Genomic DNA, 22464 nt, shown 5'->3' with positions numbered 1-22464 from the left:
CCATCTTGTGACCATGAGGCAAGAAGCCTAAAGGTTGAAGGTCAACGTGCAGATAGTGGCAGAGCAAAAAAACAAGAAACTTGGGTTCTTGATGACAGATTGAGCTACTTCATTTACCTAAAATTCTTGGGGAAGGGCTCTTAGGCAGCTTGTTCACTCATGAATCAGTTGGGTCTAGAAAGTAGATCATGCTGCATCAACAGAGTTGCTAGGAATCAGCCTTTGGCCCCTTGTGGCTGGGTTGGGGAAATAGGGGTGTGTCTGCTATCTGATTACAGCTGTATTAACCATTATAATAATCTTAGTAGCTAACATTTGTCGAAGGCTTACTATGTGCCAAGCACCCTTTATCCTCTTTACGTATATTATTTAATTTTCATAACACCATTTTAGGTGGGGACTATTATTATTATCCCTATTTTACAGACCAGAAAACTGAGCACAGAGAAGTAGCTGGCCCAAGGACGCATAGCCAGTAAGTAGTGCATGTGGATTTGGAGGTCTAGTTCCTGAGCCTTTCCTCTTAAACTTGGTCCTGAGCTGCTTCTCAGGCTTGATGGATAGATTTGGAGCAGGCTGGTGAACAGCCTTGCTATTGGAAGAGTCACGTGAAAGGAGGAGGAACACATGAGGGTTTTACGGTTATGTCCTTTAGACCTAATACCCCATTTCTTGGATTATCAATGTTTCTGAAACCAGGATGTCTTAAAATTGATTAAGGTGTTTGTATCTTTTTCCTAAAGAATTATCATTAAATTGAAAGTGCCTCTTAAAACCATATGTGAGGCATGCATATTGAGTGGAACTGGAGATGGATAAAACCAACAACACTTACTGTTAATAAAACTGTGTAGTGAAGTGTATCATGTGTACAGAACAGTACACAAATGAACACTTGTGAATTTTTGCAAAGCAAACACACCCAGGGAACTAGTGCCCAGATCTAGAAATAGAACATAACTAGCTCCCCAGAATCCCCTTGTACCTGCACCCAAGGGTAACCACTGGCCTGTCTTCTAACAACATAGATTAATCTTGCCTGTTTTTAAACTTTCTATAAATTTAATTGTGCAAGAATGTTCTTCTAAATCACTAACCACAGGAGCAATGTTTTGGAAAGAATATCCCATTTAGAACTGTTTGGAGACTATTTGCAACTCTCCTGGTTATATTCCACATAGAATGCAAAATGTAATATAAAAACCAATCTTTGGTTTGATCCCAGGTTCTTTTCCTTCCCATACCAGAAACAGATTCAAAGGACAACAATGCAATTTTAAAGGTGTTCTGAGAGTTTAGCTTAGGCATTCAAGTCTGGTTTATTAAAATGTGAACACAAAATGAAGGAAGCTCTTGAAGATTTCCAGTTTCCATGAACCCCCCCAGCCAGCCCCTGGGGCAGCCTTTGCACATCCCTGCACCATCTTGTTTACAGAGAGGAAGCTGACAACTCTGCTATAAGGGTTTTGGTCCAGGGACACAGTGTGGCTTTAAGACAACTCTTATTTTGAAAGGGAGATGGGAGCCAGCATGAAGGAAAGGCCGAACCGACTCTTCGTCTTCTGCACCTGCACCTCCCGGGCCTAATGAGTTTAGGTTGATGGAACCCAGACCTCAGGAAGGATTATAAATTCTCATTTGATTTGATTTGCTTCTAAAATACCTTAAACCAGCTGTGCCTGCCCAGCTGACCCAAGCGTCTCTGGCTGCTTTGGGGGAAGGTCTGGGCAGGCCCCCTCCGGTCCTGGGGGAGGGAGGGAGGGCCGCAGCTTCACTCCCTCTACCCGGCCACTCCTGGGGCCTGCTCAGGTCTGGTTGAGAGTAGGCAGGGCACTAGCTAGCCTCTGTCCCCTTGATTCCTCACAGCAGCCCCATAATCGGGGGCTGTGTTACATCCCCATTTTATAGTGAGGGAAGCTGAGCCTCCCAGAAATGGGCTAACTTGTCCTAAGTCACTGCTGATGATTAGCAGAGCCTGCGTTCAAACCAGACCATCAGGCCCCATGGCCTACACTCAACCCTGATTCTCTCTTGCTTTCTAAGTGGAGGGAGGCCAAGAAAGCGTTTTTTTCTCCTGATGGGCCCTTGGGGAAAGTTTCCAAAGACTCTTCACTGAGTTGCTTGAGAAGCTGCCTAGCACCAGGCAAGTGAGTGTGGTAGGTGGAACAGTGAAATAATGTAGCTAACATCTTTCAAGATTATTAAACACTCCATGGACATTCTCCATTCCAGCAGTTTTCAAAGTGGGGTCCCCAGACCAGCATCATTGTCAGCACCTGGGAATGTGTTATAGAAGCACATGTTCTTGGGCCCCCCTTATACCTCCTGAGTCAAAAATGTTGGGAAAAGGTCTCAGCAGTCTGCAGCTTAACAAGCTCGCAGGTGATTTTGGAGCACACTGAAGTTTGACAACCCCTGGTCTATTTTAATCCTGTAACAACCCCATGAACTCATTGTTATGATTAACATTGTCCCCATTTTATAGATAAGTGACCTGCCCAAGTACCCCAGAGAGAGGAGCCGGACTCACACTCAGACTCGCTTCATGTTGAAACCCCGTATGTTCTGTCCCTTGGCTCAGCTCCTATGCTCTTGGAGTTAAAATCTAGACAAGAGAGGGCCGGCCCGTGGCTCACTTGGGAGAGCATGGTGCTGATAACACCAAGTCAAGGGTTAAGGTCCCCTTTCCAGTCATCCTTAAAAAAAAAAATTCTGGACAAGAGGATGGAATGAACAAGTCAGCAGGCTGATCAATAAAATAATCACAGCAGTAAGTTCTAAAAAGAAAGCAAAAGGGGCTGAGAAGGAAGGGGGGGGTCAGAGAAGGGGGCTGTGGGGCTGTGTCCTCCATGCTGAGACCCATTCAGCTGTGGGGAAGGGGCTGTGGTGCCTGGGTGAGCCTGGAGCAAACCCCCTGCATTCCTGAACGTGGCACAATGTCACCTACTATCTGCTCCCTGGGCGACTCTGTGATTGGAGCAGTGATTGTCACACCTGGAGCCACCAAGCTGCCAGCCACCAGTGTCCTTCCCAGGCCTCAATCCACAACTCTGGAATTAAATTCTGCCTGCTTCCATAGAATTTCTCACATTGGAACCTGTTTTTAAAGAAAAACCTTCTCATGTGTCTCTGAGAACATATATTCGGACCTCTGATTGCGGTGGCTCTTCATAAACCATGTGGTTGCATGAGAGTGTGGCGGCAGGTGCTGCAGAGTTGTGTCATCCCTCAGAACTTCCGCCATGATGGAGATGTTCTGTACCTGGGCTGTCCAATGTGAAGGCCAGTAGCATGTGTGGCTGTTTAGCTTTAAATTAATTACACCAAAATAGAATTAAACATCAAATTCCTCTGCCACTCTTGCCACATTTCAAGTGCTCAGTAGCCACATGTGGTTAGTGGCCACCCTATTTGACAGCACAGATATAGAATCCAAGCCATTTAGAGGTATTAGGTTGAACCAAATTAGGTCAAAATTGGTAGAATGTTGGCAACTTGGTATGCTACAACTTAAGAGAATAAGGGAACTTCAGAGTAATTAAATTTATTCCTTTCTTACAGGGGGAAAACCTGGGGCCCAGCCCAATGAGCCTGGGGTCACACCCAGCTGGCTGATGGCCCAGATGGGCCAAAACCCAGGTCTTTTTGACCTTCTTGAGGACTGTCTGCTGAGCTCAGGGATTCTAGCTCTGCACCGTTAACATTTGGGGCTGGGTCACTCTTTGTTGTGGAGGTTGTCACGTGCAGTGTAAGGTGTTTAGCAGTGTCTCTGGCCTCTACCCACTAGATGCCAGTAGCACCCCCTACCCTGTTGTGACAACCAAAAATGAACCAAAAGTATTCAGTGTGTCTTGATGGGGGAGCGGGAGGGGGTCAAAATCAGCTCAGCTTGAGAGCCACTGGTTTAGCTGAAAATACAGTAGTAACTAGTTTCCATCCTTTCCCCTCATTTTCACTTAGCTGAGGATGGGGTTTGGCCCAGAGGTCCCTGCAGGCTGGGTTCTTCCCTCTGAGGAGATGGGATGCCGTGGGTGAAGGATGGCCACCTTGGTTTATGGTAGAAAAATGGACGTATGCTTACAGCCCATTTTTCTTTCCAGCTCTACCAGCGTCTGGGTCTTTTTAGGCAAACAACTGGCCTCAGCTCTAGAGATAATTAAACCCATCTTTTCTCCCTCTCCCCGCCCCATCCCCTAAACCCTCTGGTTCATTCAATTCACAATGATAACATTGTTCGAGCAATAGTGCACACATGTTGACACTGAAGTGTTTAATCTTGTGGTACAGTACTTCCCTCTGTCCCCACCCCCAACATCTGCAGGCTGCAGCGCTTGGGACAAAAAGACGGCCGAGGTGCCTGGCCTGCCAGTGGTCTCGCGCCACACGCTGCGTCTCTGGACACAGCTCTCTGTGTCTAACAAGTAGGCAGTGTCTCCAGAGACCCTCATGGGGAGCTGGGCGGGTAGGACTCCAGGTGGTCTTGTTGGCGCTTGAAGCATGTGATGGGAAGTTCGAGAGTTGAAGTGGCAGTTTGGGGGTGGGGGAGGCAATGCCTCTTCTGTGCCCCCTGCCAGACAGCTCTCTGCCCACTCCCCAATGTGGGTGACTAGGGAGGGCTGATGGGGAGATGGGTTAATGCTACGGAAACTTCAAGCTGTCAGCCTCCTTCCCTCGAGGATGATTCTGGCATTAGACAGGAGCAAAATTTACAAGCCAGGGAGGGACCTGAGTTAGATGCAGAACCTTAACTCTCTGAGTTTAGCTTTTAAGGAGGTCGATGTTGTGAACATGTCAAATGTGCCCAGAGCTTGGTGTACTTCAGAGCGGACCTATTTAATCGTCTCCACAGCTGGGAGGCCGGTGGTGGTTCCCATGTGAGAGAAAGAGTTGGTTTGGCCAAGTGGTGAAGAGTGCTGGCCTTTGAGGGTTCAGATCAGCTGTGTGGTCATGGGCAAGTGACTTTACCATGCTGAACCTCATGTCCCCATCCGTAAAATGGGCATAATGCATGTGCCTGCCTCTGAGCAGGGCTTTTACAACGATCAATGAGATAATGTGTGTGGCACATGAGATGTGGCATCTGGGCCAATGGGAAGGATTTTAAAGTGGTGGCTGTCCACCTCAAACCCATCAGGATGACCACGATCCAACAGAACAAAACAGAACTGAAAATAACAAGTGCTGATGAGAATGTGGAAAAATTGGAGGCCTTCTGCACCGTTGAGAATGCAAAATGGTGCAGCTACTAAGGAAAATAGGTGGTTCTTCAAAATATTAAAAATAGAACTATAATAAGAATGGAAAGAGGGGTCTTGGAGAGAGATTTGTACAGCCATATTTATAGCAGCATTATTCAGCATGGCTGAACCATGGAAGCAACCCCGATTCCATCAACGGAGGAACAGACAAACAAAATGTGGTCTATCCATACAGTGGAATATTATTCAGTCTTAGAAAGGAAGAAAGCATTCTGACACATACTACAACATGGGTGAACCTTGAGGACATGTGCTAAGTGAAATAAATCACAAAAGGACAAATACTGTAATTGTATGATTCCACTTATATGAGTTACCTAGGTTCATGGAGACAGAAAGGATGCGGGTTGCCAGGGACTGGGGGAGGGGAGGATGGGGAGTTGTTTAATGGGTGTGAAGTTTAAGTTTTGCAGGATGAAAAAGTTCTGGAGATGGATGTGACAGTGTGAATGTGCTTAACACTACCGAACTGGACACACACTTAAACGTGGTCAGGATGGTTAATTTTATATTTTGTATATTTTACCACAGTTAAAAAATAAAACATGGTGGCTGTTGCCTTGCTCAGGGGTTGTACAAGTGACAGAGCCGCAGTCTGCCGGCTGCTCTCCTCTTCACGATGACTGAGGGCTCTCACATCTGTGCTGGGGAAGTCAAGAAATCCTTGTGGGATGAGTACAGTGGGGTGCGAGGAGGCAGGTGTTCTGTAGGCAGCGTATATCACTTTAGACTTCTACACGACATGACGTTCTGTTTCACCGGGCACAGGGCAGTTTCCTCCTCTCTCCTGAGAGTTGTAGTGAAGTGTGTCAGTGTGGCCTCTACGGGCACAGAGTTGCTCATTTATTAACAGAACATTTTCCTGTTAGAGTGGCCAGGTATGTCCGTTCTGTTTTCCAGAACTCGCAATTTATTGCATGCCTCTGGCAGCTTTTTCAAGCTCCTTAAACTTGCTATGTAAATGTTCGAATGAATGAAGTGTCATTGTCAAATTTCACATCCCGGAAGTGGAGAGGCCGTAAATCATTTCCAACAGCAGCCTTGGTAAGTGAGCTCCAGTGAGTCTGGCTTGTGCCAGGACCTTCTAGATGAGTCCTATTCCCACAGGAAAGGAAGGAGCCAGGGTTGGCAGTTTCAGGGTTAAATGGGGATGGGGGAGGTTGTGGGCTATGGGACCCTAAGCAATCAAGGGCTCATGAAAACTTAGTTCTGGGCTCTGGTTATGACGTGGACTTCGGTTGGTTCTGTTCTTTGAACCTCATCCTCAGTAAAGGCACTCAGAGATCTGTCCCCAGCCCCTAACTGAAGCCAAAGAACTCTTTGGTCTAGTCTGACCTCACAGAACCCAGACTCCCAGTGAAGAGCACAGAAGTCTAATGCCGGACTTGCGGTTTTTGTCTGAAAAGAGTCCTTCGTTCATAAAATATTTGTTCCTGTCTCGTAGCTTAGCAGCATCTTTGGGGACAGTGAGAGGACCACATAGTCTGGAAGGTTAACCAGGTTTTTACTGAAAACCGTAGTTTTGGAAGGAGCTTCTGGGCAATTAACTTGTTTACTGCCCATTTATAAACCCTTTCCAGCCCGGGCCGGGTGAGTGGCTGCAGTAGGAAAGGAAGAGGGCTTTGTGTGGGGTGACAGTCCCTCTTCCGTGGGTACAAATGTCTCTCACATATGACTGGCTACTATCTTCAGATGTCTTTTCTGCTTGGCTGTCCCCATGGGACCTACTTTCTGAGGTCTGGTTACCATTGGGTCCTCTTAGCCTGCCCTTCCTCCGGTCTTGCTCCTTACCTTGGACCAGGTCCTTCTGCGGCTGTGATCCTTCATCTCTCATGTGGCCCATGCTTTCCTTTCTCACTGGAGATGCCTTTTCCCTGTGTCACTTTATCTGTAAAACAATTCAACAGCTTCCAACTTTTCAACACTCTTGCCAGTGTTCCAGACTTCTCTTCAACCGTCCGGTCAGATTTTCCACAGGTCACCTCAAGTTTAACCTGTCTGCAGTGACACATGTTTTCTTCCCTCCCACCTCACCTTTTATATTTATGCCTATGATGGCTCGATTGCCTCCTAGGCATTCCAAGCTGGCCACGGAGAGCCCTTCTCTCCTTCCCGCTCTTTAAATGCTTGTGCTTGATCCGTCGTTGACTTCTGCCCGTTCCCCTAGAGAACTGCTGCTTGTTCGTTCTGCCTCTTCCATAGTCCAGACCAGATGGTCATTTTTGCTTTTGGGCCATCCAGGATGGGTAGTGGCTGCCTGAGTGCCAGGTTGAAGAAAAGAGTGTTGTGAGAGTTTAGGGATGCCTGCCTTGGGTGCAGGAAGAGAAAAAGGGGGCTCATGGACTGGATATGTGTCATCCCTGATCCAGACCCTCTACTGAGCTCCCTGCCTCTGATCTCACTCCCTGTAATCCACTTTCTGCAGTATCCCCAGCCCTTTACCTAAAAATAGATCTGATCAAGGCACTGCCCTGCGTAACAATGGACCAAACCAGTCGTGGTTGATGAGTCATTGATTGACCCAGTAGCATGACCTAAGAACCTTCCCAATGAGGAACTAACTTGCCTTCTTTCTTTTTTTTTCCTTTTTGTCTTTTTTCGTGACCGGCAACGGATCGCAACCCTCAGTGTCGCACCCGTACCGGACCGGGACCGGCAACGGGATCGCAACCCTCGGTGTTGCGCCCGCACCTCGCTCAGCCAGTGAGTGGCCGGTCTGTATGTGGGATCCGAACCCTCGGTGGGAGCGCTGCCGCGCTCCCAAGCGGTGCACTGTAGCAGTGCGCCACCGGGCCGGCCCCTGCCTTCTTTTTATTCCTAACAGACTTCTTACCTAAACTCATCAATGTACTCTCTCATCTCCCAGGCCTTCGATCACGCTGTTCCCTCTATCTGCAATGCTCTTCCTTGTCCTCTGGAGCTAGTCAACCTCTGTTCTTCCTTTCAACACCTTTCCTGTGAAGAATTCCCATCTGCAGTGTTACCTCCCTCTTTCCTCATGCCTAAACACATGCACCAAGATTTACTAAAATAAACAAAAATGAACCACTCCTTTAGGAACTGTGTCTCGTTTGGCCCATACCCTGTTTCCCCTGATGGGAAATAGTCAGATCTGTAACTAAGGCTGAACATGCTTATACCCTCTGACTCAGCAATCCTGCTTCAAGGCGTTTACCCAATAGAAATGTATTCACCAAAAGGCATGTAGAAGAATGTTCATTGTAGCGCAGTTCATAATGGCCCTAACTGGAAACTACCCAAATGCCCATCAAAGCATAAGCTGCAACTTATTCATATGATGAGGTCCTAGACAGCAGTGGAAATGAATGGACCATCTCTTGTGCAACAACGTGGGTAAGGTTGAGTGTAGGAAGCAGACACAGAAGGGAACACCTCTGTGATTCCATAGTCAAGTGCAAAGGCAATCACCTTTGGAGAGGAGGGGCGGGTGTTTGGGAGGGGCCCTACAAGGATGTCGTGGATGCTGGTAATGAATGTGTTGTGTCCTGCTTTGGGTGTGTTCATGTTGTGAGGATTCATTGATCTTCATCAACACTTATTATCTGTGTGCTTTATGTATGTTATCAACAAAATAGTTTACTTGAGGACTAGGAGGGAATTACACAAAGAGTAATATAGTTAAGCCAACAGATTTATGAAGCCCTACTAAGCATCAGGCTGTGCTGGGCACAGGATTGGGACAGTCATTGTCCCTGTTCCTCCTGAGCTCGGTCAAGAGGGACATCTTGTATTTGGAAATTATCCAAGTCTAAAGAAAGCAATGTTCATGGCGAATGGTCACCTGGAGATAACCACAGTTACCTGGGACTGTTTCCCTCCTGTCTGTTTCTGGGCATGTATATAATTGGACTTGTGTTCGTTTTGCTCAGAACCGCCTTGGTTGCAAATGGTAGCAGCCTGAGTCTAATCAGCTTAAAGCGGACTTATTTGAAGGATCTCAACATAACTCACAAATTGGAAGACCTGAAACCCCAAACTTCAGGAAGGGTGGGGACCACCAGATCAGGGGATCAAATCTGGCAGTCTTCCCTTCTCCATTGCAATCTCAGCCCTCCCTGCCTGGAAGCTTCTTTCTCACAGACCAGCTTTCTCTGCAGGGCGGTGGCAAGTGGCTGCCCAAAGTGCTGGGTTACATCCTTAGAGTTCAAGGCAGAGAAAACAAACAGGGTTCTTTCCTACTAGGTTCCAGTAAAAATAAAAGAAATCCCATGTTTGGCCCAGCTCAGGGCTAGTCCCCTCTTATTCCTGAACTCAGGAGACAGGAGGTCATGAAACAAGGTGGCAGCTCCCTTTGGACCACATGGCTTGACTGGGAGAGCAGTGATGACAAATCTGTCCAAGAGCAAGCGGTGGCACAGAAGTGGCACCTACTTGTGGTATCCCAGTGAGCTGTGCCCCAGCCACTTCACTCATCCTGGTCAGCTGTGCCCTGGCACAAAATGATCCACTGGGCAGCAGGAGAAATATTATATCTCCTGTATTTTCTCACGTTTGTAAGAATTTATCGTATTCTCTTATCTTTGTATTGTTATGTACTCACATGAGTATGTATATATGGGGGTTCATATTCCTAATTTTAGGGTGTCACATACAGTTTTATAAGGCATAGTTCTGTATACCTACACTTAGGTACCCTTTAAACCCATGCTGCCCTTTGTAAGTCTACAGTGCGAGTTGCCTATGTATTTGGTTATTGTGATCCCCTTGTTCAGAGGACTTTATAACTTAGCAAGGGGTTTGCTGAACATTTCTTGTAACTGTAAGTGGAAGGAAGAACCCCCCATGCTGAGGGGAGGCAAGACTCTCCTGGGTGATGCTGGGGGCAGGTGTCACTTCTGTCTGGGGCAGAGGTTTTCCCCGACATGTCAGAGGGTCATGAAAGGGGGTCCTAGGTGGGCAGCTTCTTGTTCTTACCTGCCTCTAACTCTTTATTGACAACTTCTGCTCAGAATTTCCCCTCCCAGGGCTAGTTTTGGGGTTATTTCAGGCTTTTATAAAAAAAAAAAAAAAAAGACACTGGAATTGGCTTTGGGAACAGTCACAAGGCTGATTGCTGTCAGGATGGTGTTTTCCAGAATCCATTTTCTGTGGGCTTATCTTTTGGTCTTAGGGATTTGGGCCCCTTTAATCTTCTAAAGATGAAAGTCCTTTGTTAATGCCTGTGAGCTCTCTTAGCCCGTGGGGTGCTGGAATGTAACGGCCAGAGGGAGGAAAAACTGGAATCCTAGACTCTGGGTTTCCTTAGGAAGCTTTTCTCCATGGGCACAGGGAAATATCAACTGTAGACATTTATTTTAAAACCCAAATCTTGAGTAATCAACTATGGTAACTTAAGAAGAAAGTGTAAAGATGAATTTTCTCCCTAAAGAGCGTACAGCCTTCTGCTTTAGCGGTAGCAATTAAATGGTCTTGATACCTGAGTTGAAGTGGTGTACAGTATGTTATGTAGTGGCTTCCATACAAAAGGGAAACTTTTCATATAAAAGGCAAGATGAAATATAATTTTGGATTGGACTTTGAATTATTCATTGCTTATTTATTTTGGGGGGTTGGGGCGGGGAAGAGATGAACTCAATGACTGTCCTTTCCTTGATAATTCCTACAAAATTATTTTCAGAACATGTGATGATGTGGATTTCAGGGAGAAAAGAATGACATCATGGTTCATACCTCTACAAATAATTAATAAAGAAATAATTAATAAAAGAAATTTACTCAGAAAGCCATCCCAAAGAGCCCACAAATGTTTGAAAGAAATTTAGTTGGTCACTTTATAAATATTTCTTTTAAGAAGAAACCTTGGAAGTCTGATATCTTAACTGTATCAACAGTTAAGACACAGTTTATCTTATACATTAAAAAAGTTATATTTACAGCTGCTGCCACAAACTTTATATTTGATTATGTATCAGTGTTTTCTTTCTTCATTGGGTGTGACTTTAATGATTGTACCTGTGTTTATGTCATGCTTATTCAAGCATTTCTTTATTTTTGGTCTATTGCAATTTTTTTTTTTTTTTTTTTTTTTTTAAAAAAAAGTTATAACTGAACTATGTAAATAGCCACATGGCTGCATTGATTCTTCTGCACAGAATTTAATTGCTCCTCTCCTGGCTCATCATTTAAGAGGCCCTGCAACAATGGCAAACACAAATTGCTTACCATTTGCCAGGCACTGTTATAAGGGCCGACTCCTGTGATCTCCAAGAACTCCATGAGAGAGAGCTGTTATTATTATCTCTGGAGGAAGGGGAGGCACACAGAGGTTACATAACCTGGCCAAGGTCATACAGCTGGTAAGTGGCACAGCTGAGATTCAAGCCCAGGCCACCTGGCTGCAGCAAGTGCAAAAGTCAAGAGCATGGGCTTCAGGAGGTCAGCCACTTACCTAACTTGTGACCTTGGGCAAATTACCTGACTTCTCTGAGCCTCAGTTTCCTCATCTGTAAAATGGGGATCCATCCCGCCTTGTTGGGTTGCGTCTGATGATGGCTGAGTGCCCACAGTAAGCACTCAGTAAACATGTTTTTTGCACTTCTGGGTTCTTCAGCCATCCTCAGGTGTAAATGGGAGGTTTCCCACCCCCATTCTGTTCTCGGGTTGGTTGCTGTATTTGCCAGCAGGGCTGTTCTGAAGTCGTGGCCTGTCGCAGCTAAGGGAGCAGGGGAATGGTTTGCTGAGGACTCCCAGTGTTTCAGGCATCATGCTTTCTGCTCCTCACATGATTGCAGGAGCAGCCCTCTCTTCTGAAATTTGAGGCATTGAACACCGCAAGGGCTCTTTCTGGCCTTCTGAAGTTTGGCTCTGCTGGGGGAGGAGAAGGGAAGGTGGAAGGAAAGGAGACTTCATCTGTGCAACCTGTCAGCAAGTGGTGGGGCAGGTGGGTGGAAGGTATTGGCCTGTGGAATTCTCTCCTAATTCCACAGCTCCATGTTAACTCCTCCTAAATGGGAATATCTAAGGGGATGTTTCCACAGTAGCATTTTCCCTCTTACTGGCAGAGTCATGGAGACTCGACTCTGTGGAGCTAGAGAGAAATGAATGGATTTAAGAGATAAAATTGATAGAACATGGCATGATGACCGCAGGGACTCTGGCTTAAGTAGAAAAATGGATTAGGGGGCCATTCAACCAAGCTGAGGAAATATTAGAAGAGAACCAGGTTTTGGGAATGAATTTGGAATTGCTTTTGATGCATACAGCTGGAGATATCAAGAAGGTAACTGGGGGCCGGCCCGGTGGCGCACTGCTACAGTGCGCCGCTTGGGAGCGTGGCGGCGCTCCCGCCGAGGGTTCGGATCCCACATACATACCGGTTCCCACTCACTGGCTGAGCGAGGTGCGGGTGCGACGCTGAGGGTTGCGATCCCGTTGCCGGTCCCGGTCCGGTACGGGCGCAACACTGAGGGTTGCAATCTGTTGCTTGACACGAAAAAAAAAAAAAGAAGGTAACTGGATTCATGAACATGAAGCTCAGGAGAGACATTCAGGCACACACACACACAAAAGCATGGGAGTCATCTGCATGTAGGGAGTTTTCATGTAGGGGGTAATTTGCATGTGGAGAGTCATTTTCATGTCGGGAGCCATTTGCATGTAGGGAGCTGTAGTAGTTCGTTTCTGTTGCTTGTAACAGAATACTTGAAACTGGGTGATGTATAAAGAAACAGAATTTCTTAAAGTTTGGAGGTTGGGAAGTCCAAAGTCCAGGGAACCCATCTGGTGAGGGCCTTCTACAGTGTCACATGGCGAGAATGGACTGAACACGAGAGAGAGAAGCTTCTCACTTGCTCTCCTTATAAAGTCATCAGAACCACACCCGTGACTGCCTGTTAAAAACCAAACCATCAATGGATTAGTCCATTCATGAGGGTGTAGTCCTCACAATCTTAAAGGCCTTACCTTTCAGTTACCATAATAGGATTTCCCACCCTCTTAACACTGTTACAATGGGGATTAAGTTTTCAATTCATGGACTTTTGGGGGACACATTTAACCCATAGCAGGAACCGTTGGCATATAAGGAGGCTACATTTACATGTAGTCTATAACTACAGTTTGTGGGTGGATGTGATCTCCTGGGCAAGGCTATAGTGTTTGAAGAGGGCCAAATCTGAGTTTTGAGAAACACCAGCAAGATAGCGAAGAAGGGGATGACTCTACAAATAGGTCTAAGATGAAGAGGACAGGGAGTTGGGAGAGAGACCCAAGAGTTCCCAGTGAAGAAAATCACAGCAGGGTGAGGTTTGTGAAGGTGGGAAGAGCTACTGATAGTAATTGAAATCCACTATGTGGGGGTCCAGTAAGATGAGGACCATTTATCTCTTCCATTTAGTTATGGGATGGTCTTTATTGACCTTGGATTGGGTGGCATGGTAGGGCTGTGGGTTGAGGGCAGAGTGTATACTGGGAGCTCACTCCCTAGGGTGGAGGGGGTAAATGGGGGCAGTGCTGTAATAGGCACTGATTGCTCACTGGGGGTGCAGGGATGGGGCGTGGAGCATGCATTGGGAGCTCACTGGGGGTACAGGGGTACTCTCCAGGAGTTGCTGCCACTCCTGGGCCTCAGGTAGCCTGGGGATTTACTTCTGGTCCTTTGGAGAAAAGCCCAAGTTGTGCCCAGACTGTGTCCACCCCGTTCATAAGGCAGACCTGTCTTCTTCTACCACTCCTCCTGGTGCTCTTAAAACTTCTCTGGTGCAGAACGCTGGGGGAACAGCTTGGTAATATTACTAAAGCTGAATATACACAGTTCCACCCTAGGTATACATACCCACGTTCACCAAAATACATGTCCTAGAATGTTCATAGCAGCACTGCTTTAAGAGTCCCAAACACCTGTGAGATGTAGAATGGATAAATGAATTGTGGTATAATCAAACTATGGAATATTATACAGCAGTGAGGATAAATCGACATTCAGTTATACAGATGATTCACACAAGCACTGTTCAATTACAGAAGCCAGACACAAAAGAATATACCATATTATTTCCTGTATTATATATACTGTATTACTATAGAATGTTCAAAAACAGGCAAAACTAACCTCTAGTTTGAGAAGTCGGGGGAAGGGAAGGGGGCTGGTGATGTTCTGTTTCTTGATCTGGGAGGAGTTTCCATGAGTGGGGTCACTTTGTGACAGTTCGCTGAGCTGTGCATGTGTGGTCATTGTACACATGACACACAGGTGACAGTGCAACACACAAGCAGAGGAGCTCTCCTCGCTGATCTGTCGACAGGGCTGGAGGGACGTGTGGGGGTTAAGGCCTCTGGATGGTGGGGTAGTCCTGGGTTTGAGTCCTAGCTCTTTGGCCCTGGGCAGGCTACTCAACACCTTAGGTCTCAGGTACACACCCTACCTAGGCGGTATTGTCCTCACCTTCTAGGGCCACTCTTGCGTGAGGGTTGAAGCAACTGGAGAGGTGACAGAGGACCAGCCAGGGCATTTCCACAGGGACAGAGTCGGGCTATTGGCCTTGCCTCCTCACCCTGGGGCCACCTCCCAAGGCTCACAGGCTTCTCTGGGGGCTGTGCTTCTTAGAAGCTGATTCAAAAGACTCCTTCCTCCCGCCTTCCCTGTAAATAAAAGTGAGGTGCAGGGACCCCCCCCCCCCTGGCTGTTCTTTCCCTTTCAGTTTGGCCTTTCCCATAGATTGGGTCAGGAGAGAAGTGCCCCTTGGGGGTATAAGGGGTGGGTTAGAAGGGGAGCTGTCATCGGGAGGGACCGTGGAATGGCTTCTGGAGAGTCCTTCCCTCCAGCCAGCTGTCCACATGTGGCCCAGGACTCCAGCAGCTTCCTGAGGTCTCGCCAAAGGCAGGGCCACTCCTGTGCCCAGCCAGAGCCTCTGGCCTCAAGGACTTTACCTGCTACTTCTGCCCAGAGTGGGGAGCAGCCTGAGGGATCCGCAATGCTGACTTGCCCTCACCCCAGTATCTTTTTAAACTATTATTAAGATTTAAAACTTTTTTGTTTTTAAATGGAGACCTGTAAGAAGGGTCTTGGGGCTGCCTGTGGTGTGGACCCCCTTTCTTGATGGCACACTCCTCAGTGGCATTTCTGTCCTGCTGTTCTGCTTGGAACCATGGCAGCCCAAACCCAGCCCAAGAGCTTTCAGGGCCCATTAAGCCTATTCTCCTGCCTTCTTGTTCTGCCAAACTGGTTGCCTGTTTCTTGCCATCTCCCTGTCTCTCCTCTTCCCCAGCCCCAGGCAGCAAGTGGAGATGGGGCTGTATCCTCCAGGAGATGAGAGGGATCTGGAGATTCGGCCCTTTCCAGCACCTGATGACTCCCAGCTATCCCTGCTCCATCTGGTCCTGAGGGTGCCTGATCCTCTGGAGCCATGGGCCACTCCCAGAGACACTGTTCTTGGTCTTACCTCCGTCTTGGTGTTCATTGTGTATGATACGGGCATGATATCTTAGTCTAAAATCGGTGCCATGTAGGGGAGAAGGGCGGAGGCCCTTTGCCTTAGTTTGTCCTGAAGTCATTTTCAAAAGCTCCCCAGGCTTGACCATTCACCTCTTTTACTGCTTTTAGTCTGAGGCTGGGGTTCTGAATCCTGGCTGCTCATTAGAAATACCTTGGTACAGGTATTTCTACAGACCTCCAGACCCCTCCCCAAAGATGTTGATACACTTGGTCCAGGGTGGGTTAAGAACTGTGTATATAGATCCCATGGTGTTCTCTCTTCTCATCTGTGTTCGGTGACCTCACTTTGGTGGCTTGAAACCTGTCAAAGCAGGATTCACTCCATGAAAATCAGCAAACATTGCAGATCAAGTCCCAGAGAGCCAGTTATTAAACATTTACCAGGTCACCACTGTGCCAGGGCATCAATGTTTTTTAAAAAGCTTCCATGGTGTTTTTCATGTGCAGAGAACCACCAGCCTAAGGTGTCCCATGATAGGCGTAGTAAGCTTTATGTTTACCCACAGTAGCTAACGGTTGTCTAGCCCTAACAGGTATTAAGTTGTCTGTGAGAATTAGATCACGCAAACCTGACAACAATCCATGAAGGAGGACTATTACCCCCAATTTTGGTTGATGAAATTGAGATCTACGTTGGTTGCCTGGTCCCTTGTCTGTGGCCTCTCTGTTAGTTAGTGGTTGAGGCCGGATTCTAACCCAGGCCTGAGCTCCCGGGCCCTGAGGCTGGCCAGGGCCCATGGCATGGCTTTAGTCAGTGCCCACTTTTCCCAGCAGGTGGACGCAGAGTCATGCTCTTACTTTTCAAGATGACAGTGGGGCCTGAGCCTGTGACCCTCCCATCCACAGTGTGTCAGTGTGGAATGGGCAGTTATCACCAGGATCGCTAGCAATGACAAGTCTCCATCTGTCTTAGGTGGCAGGCTTGGACTCTGAGCCGGGAGAGTGAAACCCAGATACTAACGGGCTTTTGATGCTGGTGTGTGTTTTCTTCCCCGTCCAGTGGAACACGACAAAGAGTTCTTCCACCCACGCTACCACCATCGGGAGTTTCGGTTTGATCTTTCCAAGATCCCGGAAGGGGAAGCCGTGACTGCAGCGGAATTCCGGATCTACAAGGACTACATCCGGGAACGCTTCGATAATGAGACGTTCCGGATCAGCGTTTACCAGGTGCTCCAGGAGCACTTGGGCAGGTGGGTGCTGTCCTGGTGCCTGGGAGGGCACTGAGCTTCCTCCAGCTACAGAGGAAGATGTGGGTGAAGGCTGGAGGGTGGGGCCAGATGGGGGCACGGGCCAGTCATGGTGCCTTCCACCTGGAACGCCAACCACATGCAAGCCCTGTCCCCGATCCTTTTTTTAAAGAATATGTACGATGTATGTCACTGTTTCTTAAAGCTATGACCATCGTGGAATCCGTTCGGAAATAGCACAAGGCCAGGGAGCCTGGGGATATGAGGCCACATGTGGGTTGGTATTTATGGGCTGTCTGGATCTGGCAGTGTGCTTAGCAGCATGGGGATGGGAGGGGAAGGACAGTTTCTGAAGGTCTACCTCTCTTCTACCTTCACGCTGAAACCCAGCCCGTGAGGCCAGGCAACCAAGGAAAGTGGCTGTTTGTAATAAATTGTTAGGGGAAAAAACCCAAACCAAAGACAAACAGGCAGAGAGCTCTCAGCTTTCCAAGAATCACTAGGTCAGGAACCAAGAGTTTATGTTGAAAGGCTTTAATTTCTTGAGACCCTTTAATTTCAAGGTCCTGTGAGACATAAGGAGGCTAAGGAGAAGGGCTGCAGCATGGAACAAGCGCATTCTGCAGTTCCGAGGTGGAAATGACCAAGGTCGTGTCGCTCAGTGTCTGCTGGGGTCATGGACTCTTCAGACTGTGGGACTTGTACTGTTCCCCTGGATGCTGCAACATGGGCTTTGTGGAAGAAGGGTGGTGTGGGCGCCTCCTTTTGCCGGCCAGTCAGTCCTGCATCTTCAGCTACAAATTGGCCTTGCGACTGCAGTCGGGGACAGAGGAACCCTCACCGCCACCTTTGCCAAGCACTGCTATTTTGGGGTCATCTAAATACTAAGAAAACGAAACTTTTCTTGAGTGTTTTCAAAGTTTTGCATTTGTGATCTCATTTCCTGTTCACAGTAGCCTTTCGAGGTGGTGACTCATCTGCAAAATGGGGAGAACTGGAGTGACCGAGACCACAGCGTTGGGGCCCCCTAGAGGGGAAGTGGCTGCGTTAGGACCTGGGCCCAGGTTTGGGAAGCTGAACAGGCAAGACACGTTCATGGTGTAACACTGAGAAGAGAGAAGAGCAGCTACGGTGAAAACTAAGACTGCCTCCCACCCTGTGCCCCATGCCTGAGGTGGCCCCTACCAGTTTCTCGAGTCTCCTCAAATTATGAAATATGTTTGTGCGTCCCGCATCCAGTCTCCCGTGCCTTGCTGTTATCATCGACTGGTGAACCTTGACAGTCCTCCCCTGTCGGCTCCCATAGAGTGTCCTTGTTGTTTTAATTGCCACACTGTTCTGTCATGTACATCGTGCCAGGATGTGTCGCACCAGTCTCCCACGTGCACGTGGTGGGCTCTCCATTCTTCTACTGTTATGGATGGGGCCGCAGTGGGTACCCTTCTTTCCACACCTGTGCATGTCTAGCCATCAGACAAAGTTCTAGAAATAGAACTGTGGGGTTAGAGGGCACACAGTTTGTGGGAGAACTTGCTGAACTGCTGTCCTTCTGCTCCCACCAGCCACGGAAGGGCAGGCTGCTTTCCTCATGTGCTATGATCAAGCTCTTTTGATTTTTGTCAGTCTGATGGGTGACAAATGGTACCTCAGTGTGGTTTAATTTTGCATTTTAGAGCCCCCACCCCACCCCAAGCACTACCCTGTACTGCTCCCCTGCTAGAGAGGATGGCAGACCCTGCTGGAGGGGATGGTACTGGAAAGGAGCTGCAGGTGGCAGGGGGAGGTGGGGCAGACAGCTTTGGTAATCAGCTCTGAGCCTCTTACTAAAGGCACTCGGGTGCCCCAGTTAACCATGGGGAGGCACCGAATTTATTCTCAGGGTGACAGGTGTTGCTCTGCATGCTAGCAAGTCCCCCAGGACTCTTGAGCAAGATCCTATGTTTGTTTTTTTCTCATGAAGGCTGATTGGGGCTGGACAGGGACCCAGAGGCTACTCTTTAATAGCACTTGACGGCAGGTTCTCCAGCCTGCCTCCAAAAGCTCCATCAAGAGGCTTAACTTCAGGAATGTAGTGGCCCCTGGTGGGTCTGGCTGAACAGAACTGGAAAGGCTGGCTAAGGTCACTTGTGCGTCTCCCCCTTCAAGTTCTCCACGAAGGAATTTGTTTGCCGGCCAGCGGTCATTGGGTCTACTAGGACACTTGTGATGCCGGGCTCCTCCTTCCCGTGGCAGGACCTGCTTCCTGACTGCCAGCACCCCCAGGCGCTGCTGCTCATGCAAGGGGCGTCTCCTCCCATTGCTCCCACGCCTCCTGTTCACGCACACACTGTGGTGCACACGTGGAAGGCTCTGAGGGTCAGCCACGGCAAGCCCAGCATGATGCTGCCCTCATGGAGGTAACAGGCCACTGCATTTGCAGAGAGACTCAGCGATTCATTTATTTCTCACCCAGAGCCAGGTACTGTTCTCAAAACTGGGACTATGGGAGCATGCCATGGGAGTGTGAGAGCCAGAGCCTCTTCCCTCTTCTGAAAGTTTGGAGACGTATGAGTGTCCTGCTCTAACAAAGTACCACAAACTGGATGGCTTAAAACAATGGAAATTTATTCTCTCGGGGTCCTGGAGGCTCAATGTCCAGGAGGTGTTGGCAGCGTCATACTCCCTCTGGAGCCTGTTGGGGAGGATCCTTCCTCACCTCTTCCGGCTTCTGGTGGTGGTCGTCGAGTGTAGCATTCCCTGGTTGACAGCTGTATCTGTCCAATCTCTGCCTCCATTGTCATGTGGCCCAGCCTGTGTTCCCGTGGTATTCTCCCTGTGTGGCTTCCTCCTCCTCTTATATTGGATTAGGGGCCCACCCTACTCCAGTGTGGCCTCATCTTAACTAATTACATCTGTGAAGACCCTGTTTCCAAATAAGGTCACATAGATAGGTATCAGGGTTAGGACTTGGATATAAGTTTTGGGAAGATTCAGTTCAACCAAGAACAGGGGTGAAGAAGATGGATAGTAAACACGTGAGCAAATAAATAGATAATTGCTCTGACCAGCTAGATCCGGTGGCAGCAGAGAGGGGGCATATCTTAGAGGGGCTCATGGCCTTGTTGAGATGGGGACGTTTGAATGACAAGATGGATTTGGCAGCAGGGGGAAGAGAGCCTCTGGGGAACTGCAAGAGCCACAGTGCTGAGGTGGGGACAGGTCACAGGAAGGATGGGAGGAAGGCTGGTAAGGCCAGGGCAGGGTCAGTCCTCACAGTGAGGCAGGACCCACCTGGCTGCCCATGGCTCCTTGTCCTTCTGCCTGTGACAGGCTGCTGACTTCATGGACACCTGGTCCTATCACGGTTTGAGGAGGCTCAAATCCTTACTTGACTGAGAGCTGTGGGGTGGGTCCTGAGGCGCTGGGGGGAGGGGAGAAGGCCTGAGTCACTGCAGCTGGGAGAGGGGCGGGTGGCACACGTGTCCTCAGTTCCCTGGCAGGCGGTCTGAGATGTGTGGCCACAGGTCATTCTTGGGGATGCTCTTCCCAGTGTTGGGTCCTCATTTGCAAATGTCTGAGCCCTTGCCAGGAGTCCCCGCCCTCCAGGAGTTTCCACTCCAACAGAGGCTGTGAGGAGGAGTGGAGATGACACGGCAGGTGGAAGTGTCACATAGGGAAGGGGGTGGAGTTGAGAGGCAGTGGGAGGGGAGGAGGGGCTGCTTTCTTTAGATTTCTACATTGTCTTCCTGGGCCTGAGAGAAGAAAGCAAAGCTCTTGTTCTCCAGAAGTTAAAAGGTTAAAATTTAAAAAAAAAAATTATTGATTGATTGATTTTTCTGGGCAGGTGGTCTTGTTTTTGAATCTAGAACCAAGGCGATCCTCTTATGTAATTCCCCAGGTGGGATAAACTAGCTCTTGAGAGCATGGATTCGAATTTTGCCAAGAGATCCCAGTGTGGCCTTGGGAAACAGTAACCCCTCAGAGCCTCAGCTTCCTTGTCTGTAAAATAGGGATAATAACTGAATCTCCCTCCCAGGGACATGGTGAGGATGAAGGGAGTTAACATACTTAGAACATGTGTGAGACGTAGTAAGTGTTCAGCAAAGGTTCACTAACGTTAGTCATTTCTCCCTCCTCCTCCTCGCAGGAAGCGGAGAGAGATCATCTTAGGAAAATTGAGAGCTCCCCGTGCACTTCAACTGGGCCAAATCCCTTAATCTTGCAGTCTCCCAATGGAGACAAAGGCCTGAGCTTGAACATGCTCTTGGAAGCCCTCTACACTTCCAGTGGCTCACCTGTTTGGAAATGGAGCTGTCCCCTGCGTGTCCCCACCTAGGGCCATGCATCTTCTTCCTTTTAGAGGTCTCCTGCTACTCTGAGCCCCAGAGGAGCCCAAATTCTAACCTGGCTGCCACTGATGTGTAGCTGCCCTGGTCTCTGTGCTGAGGGAGCTGTGGCCTCACTACTGCCAGCCGCCCAGCTGTGCAGGCTTGGGACATCTGGCTCTCTGGCGAGCTCTGCCTGAGCTCCAGGAAAGCCCTGGGGGTGCCGGGGATTAGCCGGCTTTGGGTCGGCCTCCGTGTCTCTCCCCTTGTGGGAGTCACTTTCCACCGAGTCCTCTTGATCTTTCGGAATCCAGATTAAATTCCGATAATGAGCTGAGCTGGAGGCCTTCCATGGCCCTCAGGCCCTGCTTGAAGCGCGGCCCCAGACAGCTGGAAAGACGTGCTGGAGCCGCCCTTGGCGAGCTGTGGAGCAAGTGGGGGCTGAGAGGCAGGTCTGGGAGGGTGGCCTTGGCTTTAGAGGCCTTGCTGGGGTGGGGGTTGGAGTGGCTAAGGGATTGGAGTCTTAGCCTCACTTTCTGAACACTGGGCCCAAGGCCAGACCAGCTGGGGCCTGACGTTCAGGAGGTGGACTTGCTTGGATCCCCATTGGCTCAAACTTTGGTTCCAGCTGAAGGTGAGGATGTTTGGGGCAGGGGTCACGCTAGTTAACCAGTTTCATTCATGAAACTGGGACCAGGCATCTTCCATCGCAGCCTTCCCCTTCTGTCCCCTGGCATATCCCAGGCTTGCTCCCCCCCATATGGTGCAGCCCCACCTACAGGGGCCGTGGTTGTGCTTTGAGAACCCCTGGGCAGCCAAGGCCAGCCAGAGAAGCAGATCCAGTCACCACCAAGGTCGAGATGATGTCGGCAGCTGGATGAAAACTGTCCTTTGGTCCATCCCAGGCACTCGTGCTGCCAGGAAGCTGACCTCAGAGTGGTCTTCAGGGTCAAGATTTGGATGAGCCGCAGCCTGAGTCACTCTGAGGAAGATGGAGCTGTCTCTGCCTGTCCCCACCTTGCGAGATGAGTTGGCGGAGGAGGCCAGGGTTCAGCCCAGGCCCCAGCCCTCCAGAAACACACAGAGCTGACCACAGCTCTTCCCTTCCCCTTAGAGAAGGAAACTCCACGCAGAGCACCCCTGATCTGAGCGGACATCCTCACCCCTGCAGCTCAGCTCATCACTTCTCCAGCCCGCCCTCGGGAGCAGGGGAAGGTGCAGTTTCTGACTGACAGCTCGGAGGGGCTGAGCATGTGCAC

The 22464-nt window shown here is 49.0% G+C and overlaps 1 protein-coding gene across 1 annotated transcript in view; it reads left to right on the top strand.

Annotated features, from left to right (window-relative positions):
• The window catches only part of BMP7 (bone morphogenetic protein 7), a 92113-nt gene that overhangs the window by 18779 nt on the left and 50870 nt on the right, over positions 1-22464 (top strand). Inside the window, exon 4 of the mRNA XM_008587916.1 lies at positions 16712-16904. Coding sequence (XP_008586138.1) covers positions 16712-16904 — 193 coding nt within the window. The remainder of the gene's footprint in view (positions 1-16711; positions 16905-22464) is intronic.

The sequence above is a fragment of the Galeopterus variegatus genome, unplaced genomic scaffold (assembly GCF_000696425.1).
Source record: "Galeopterus variegatus unplaced genomic scaffold, G_variegatus-3.0.2 Scaffold4592, whole genome shotgun sequence".
NCBI classification, from domain to species: Eukaryota; Metazoa; Chordata; class Mammalia; order Dermoptera; family Cynocephalidae; genus Galeopterus; species Galeopterus variegatus.
Note: the sequence above shows the minus strand (reverse complement) of the source record. Positions and strands in the feature narration are given on the sequence as shown.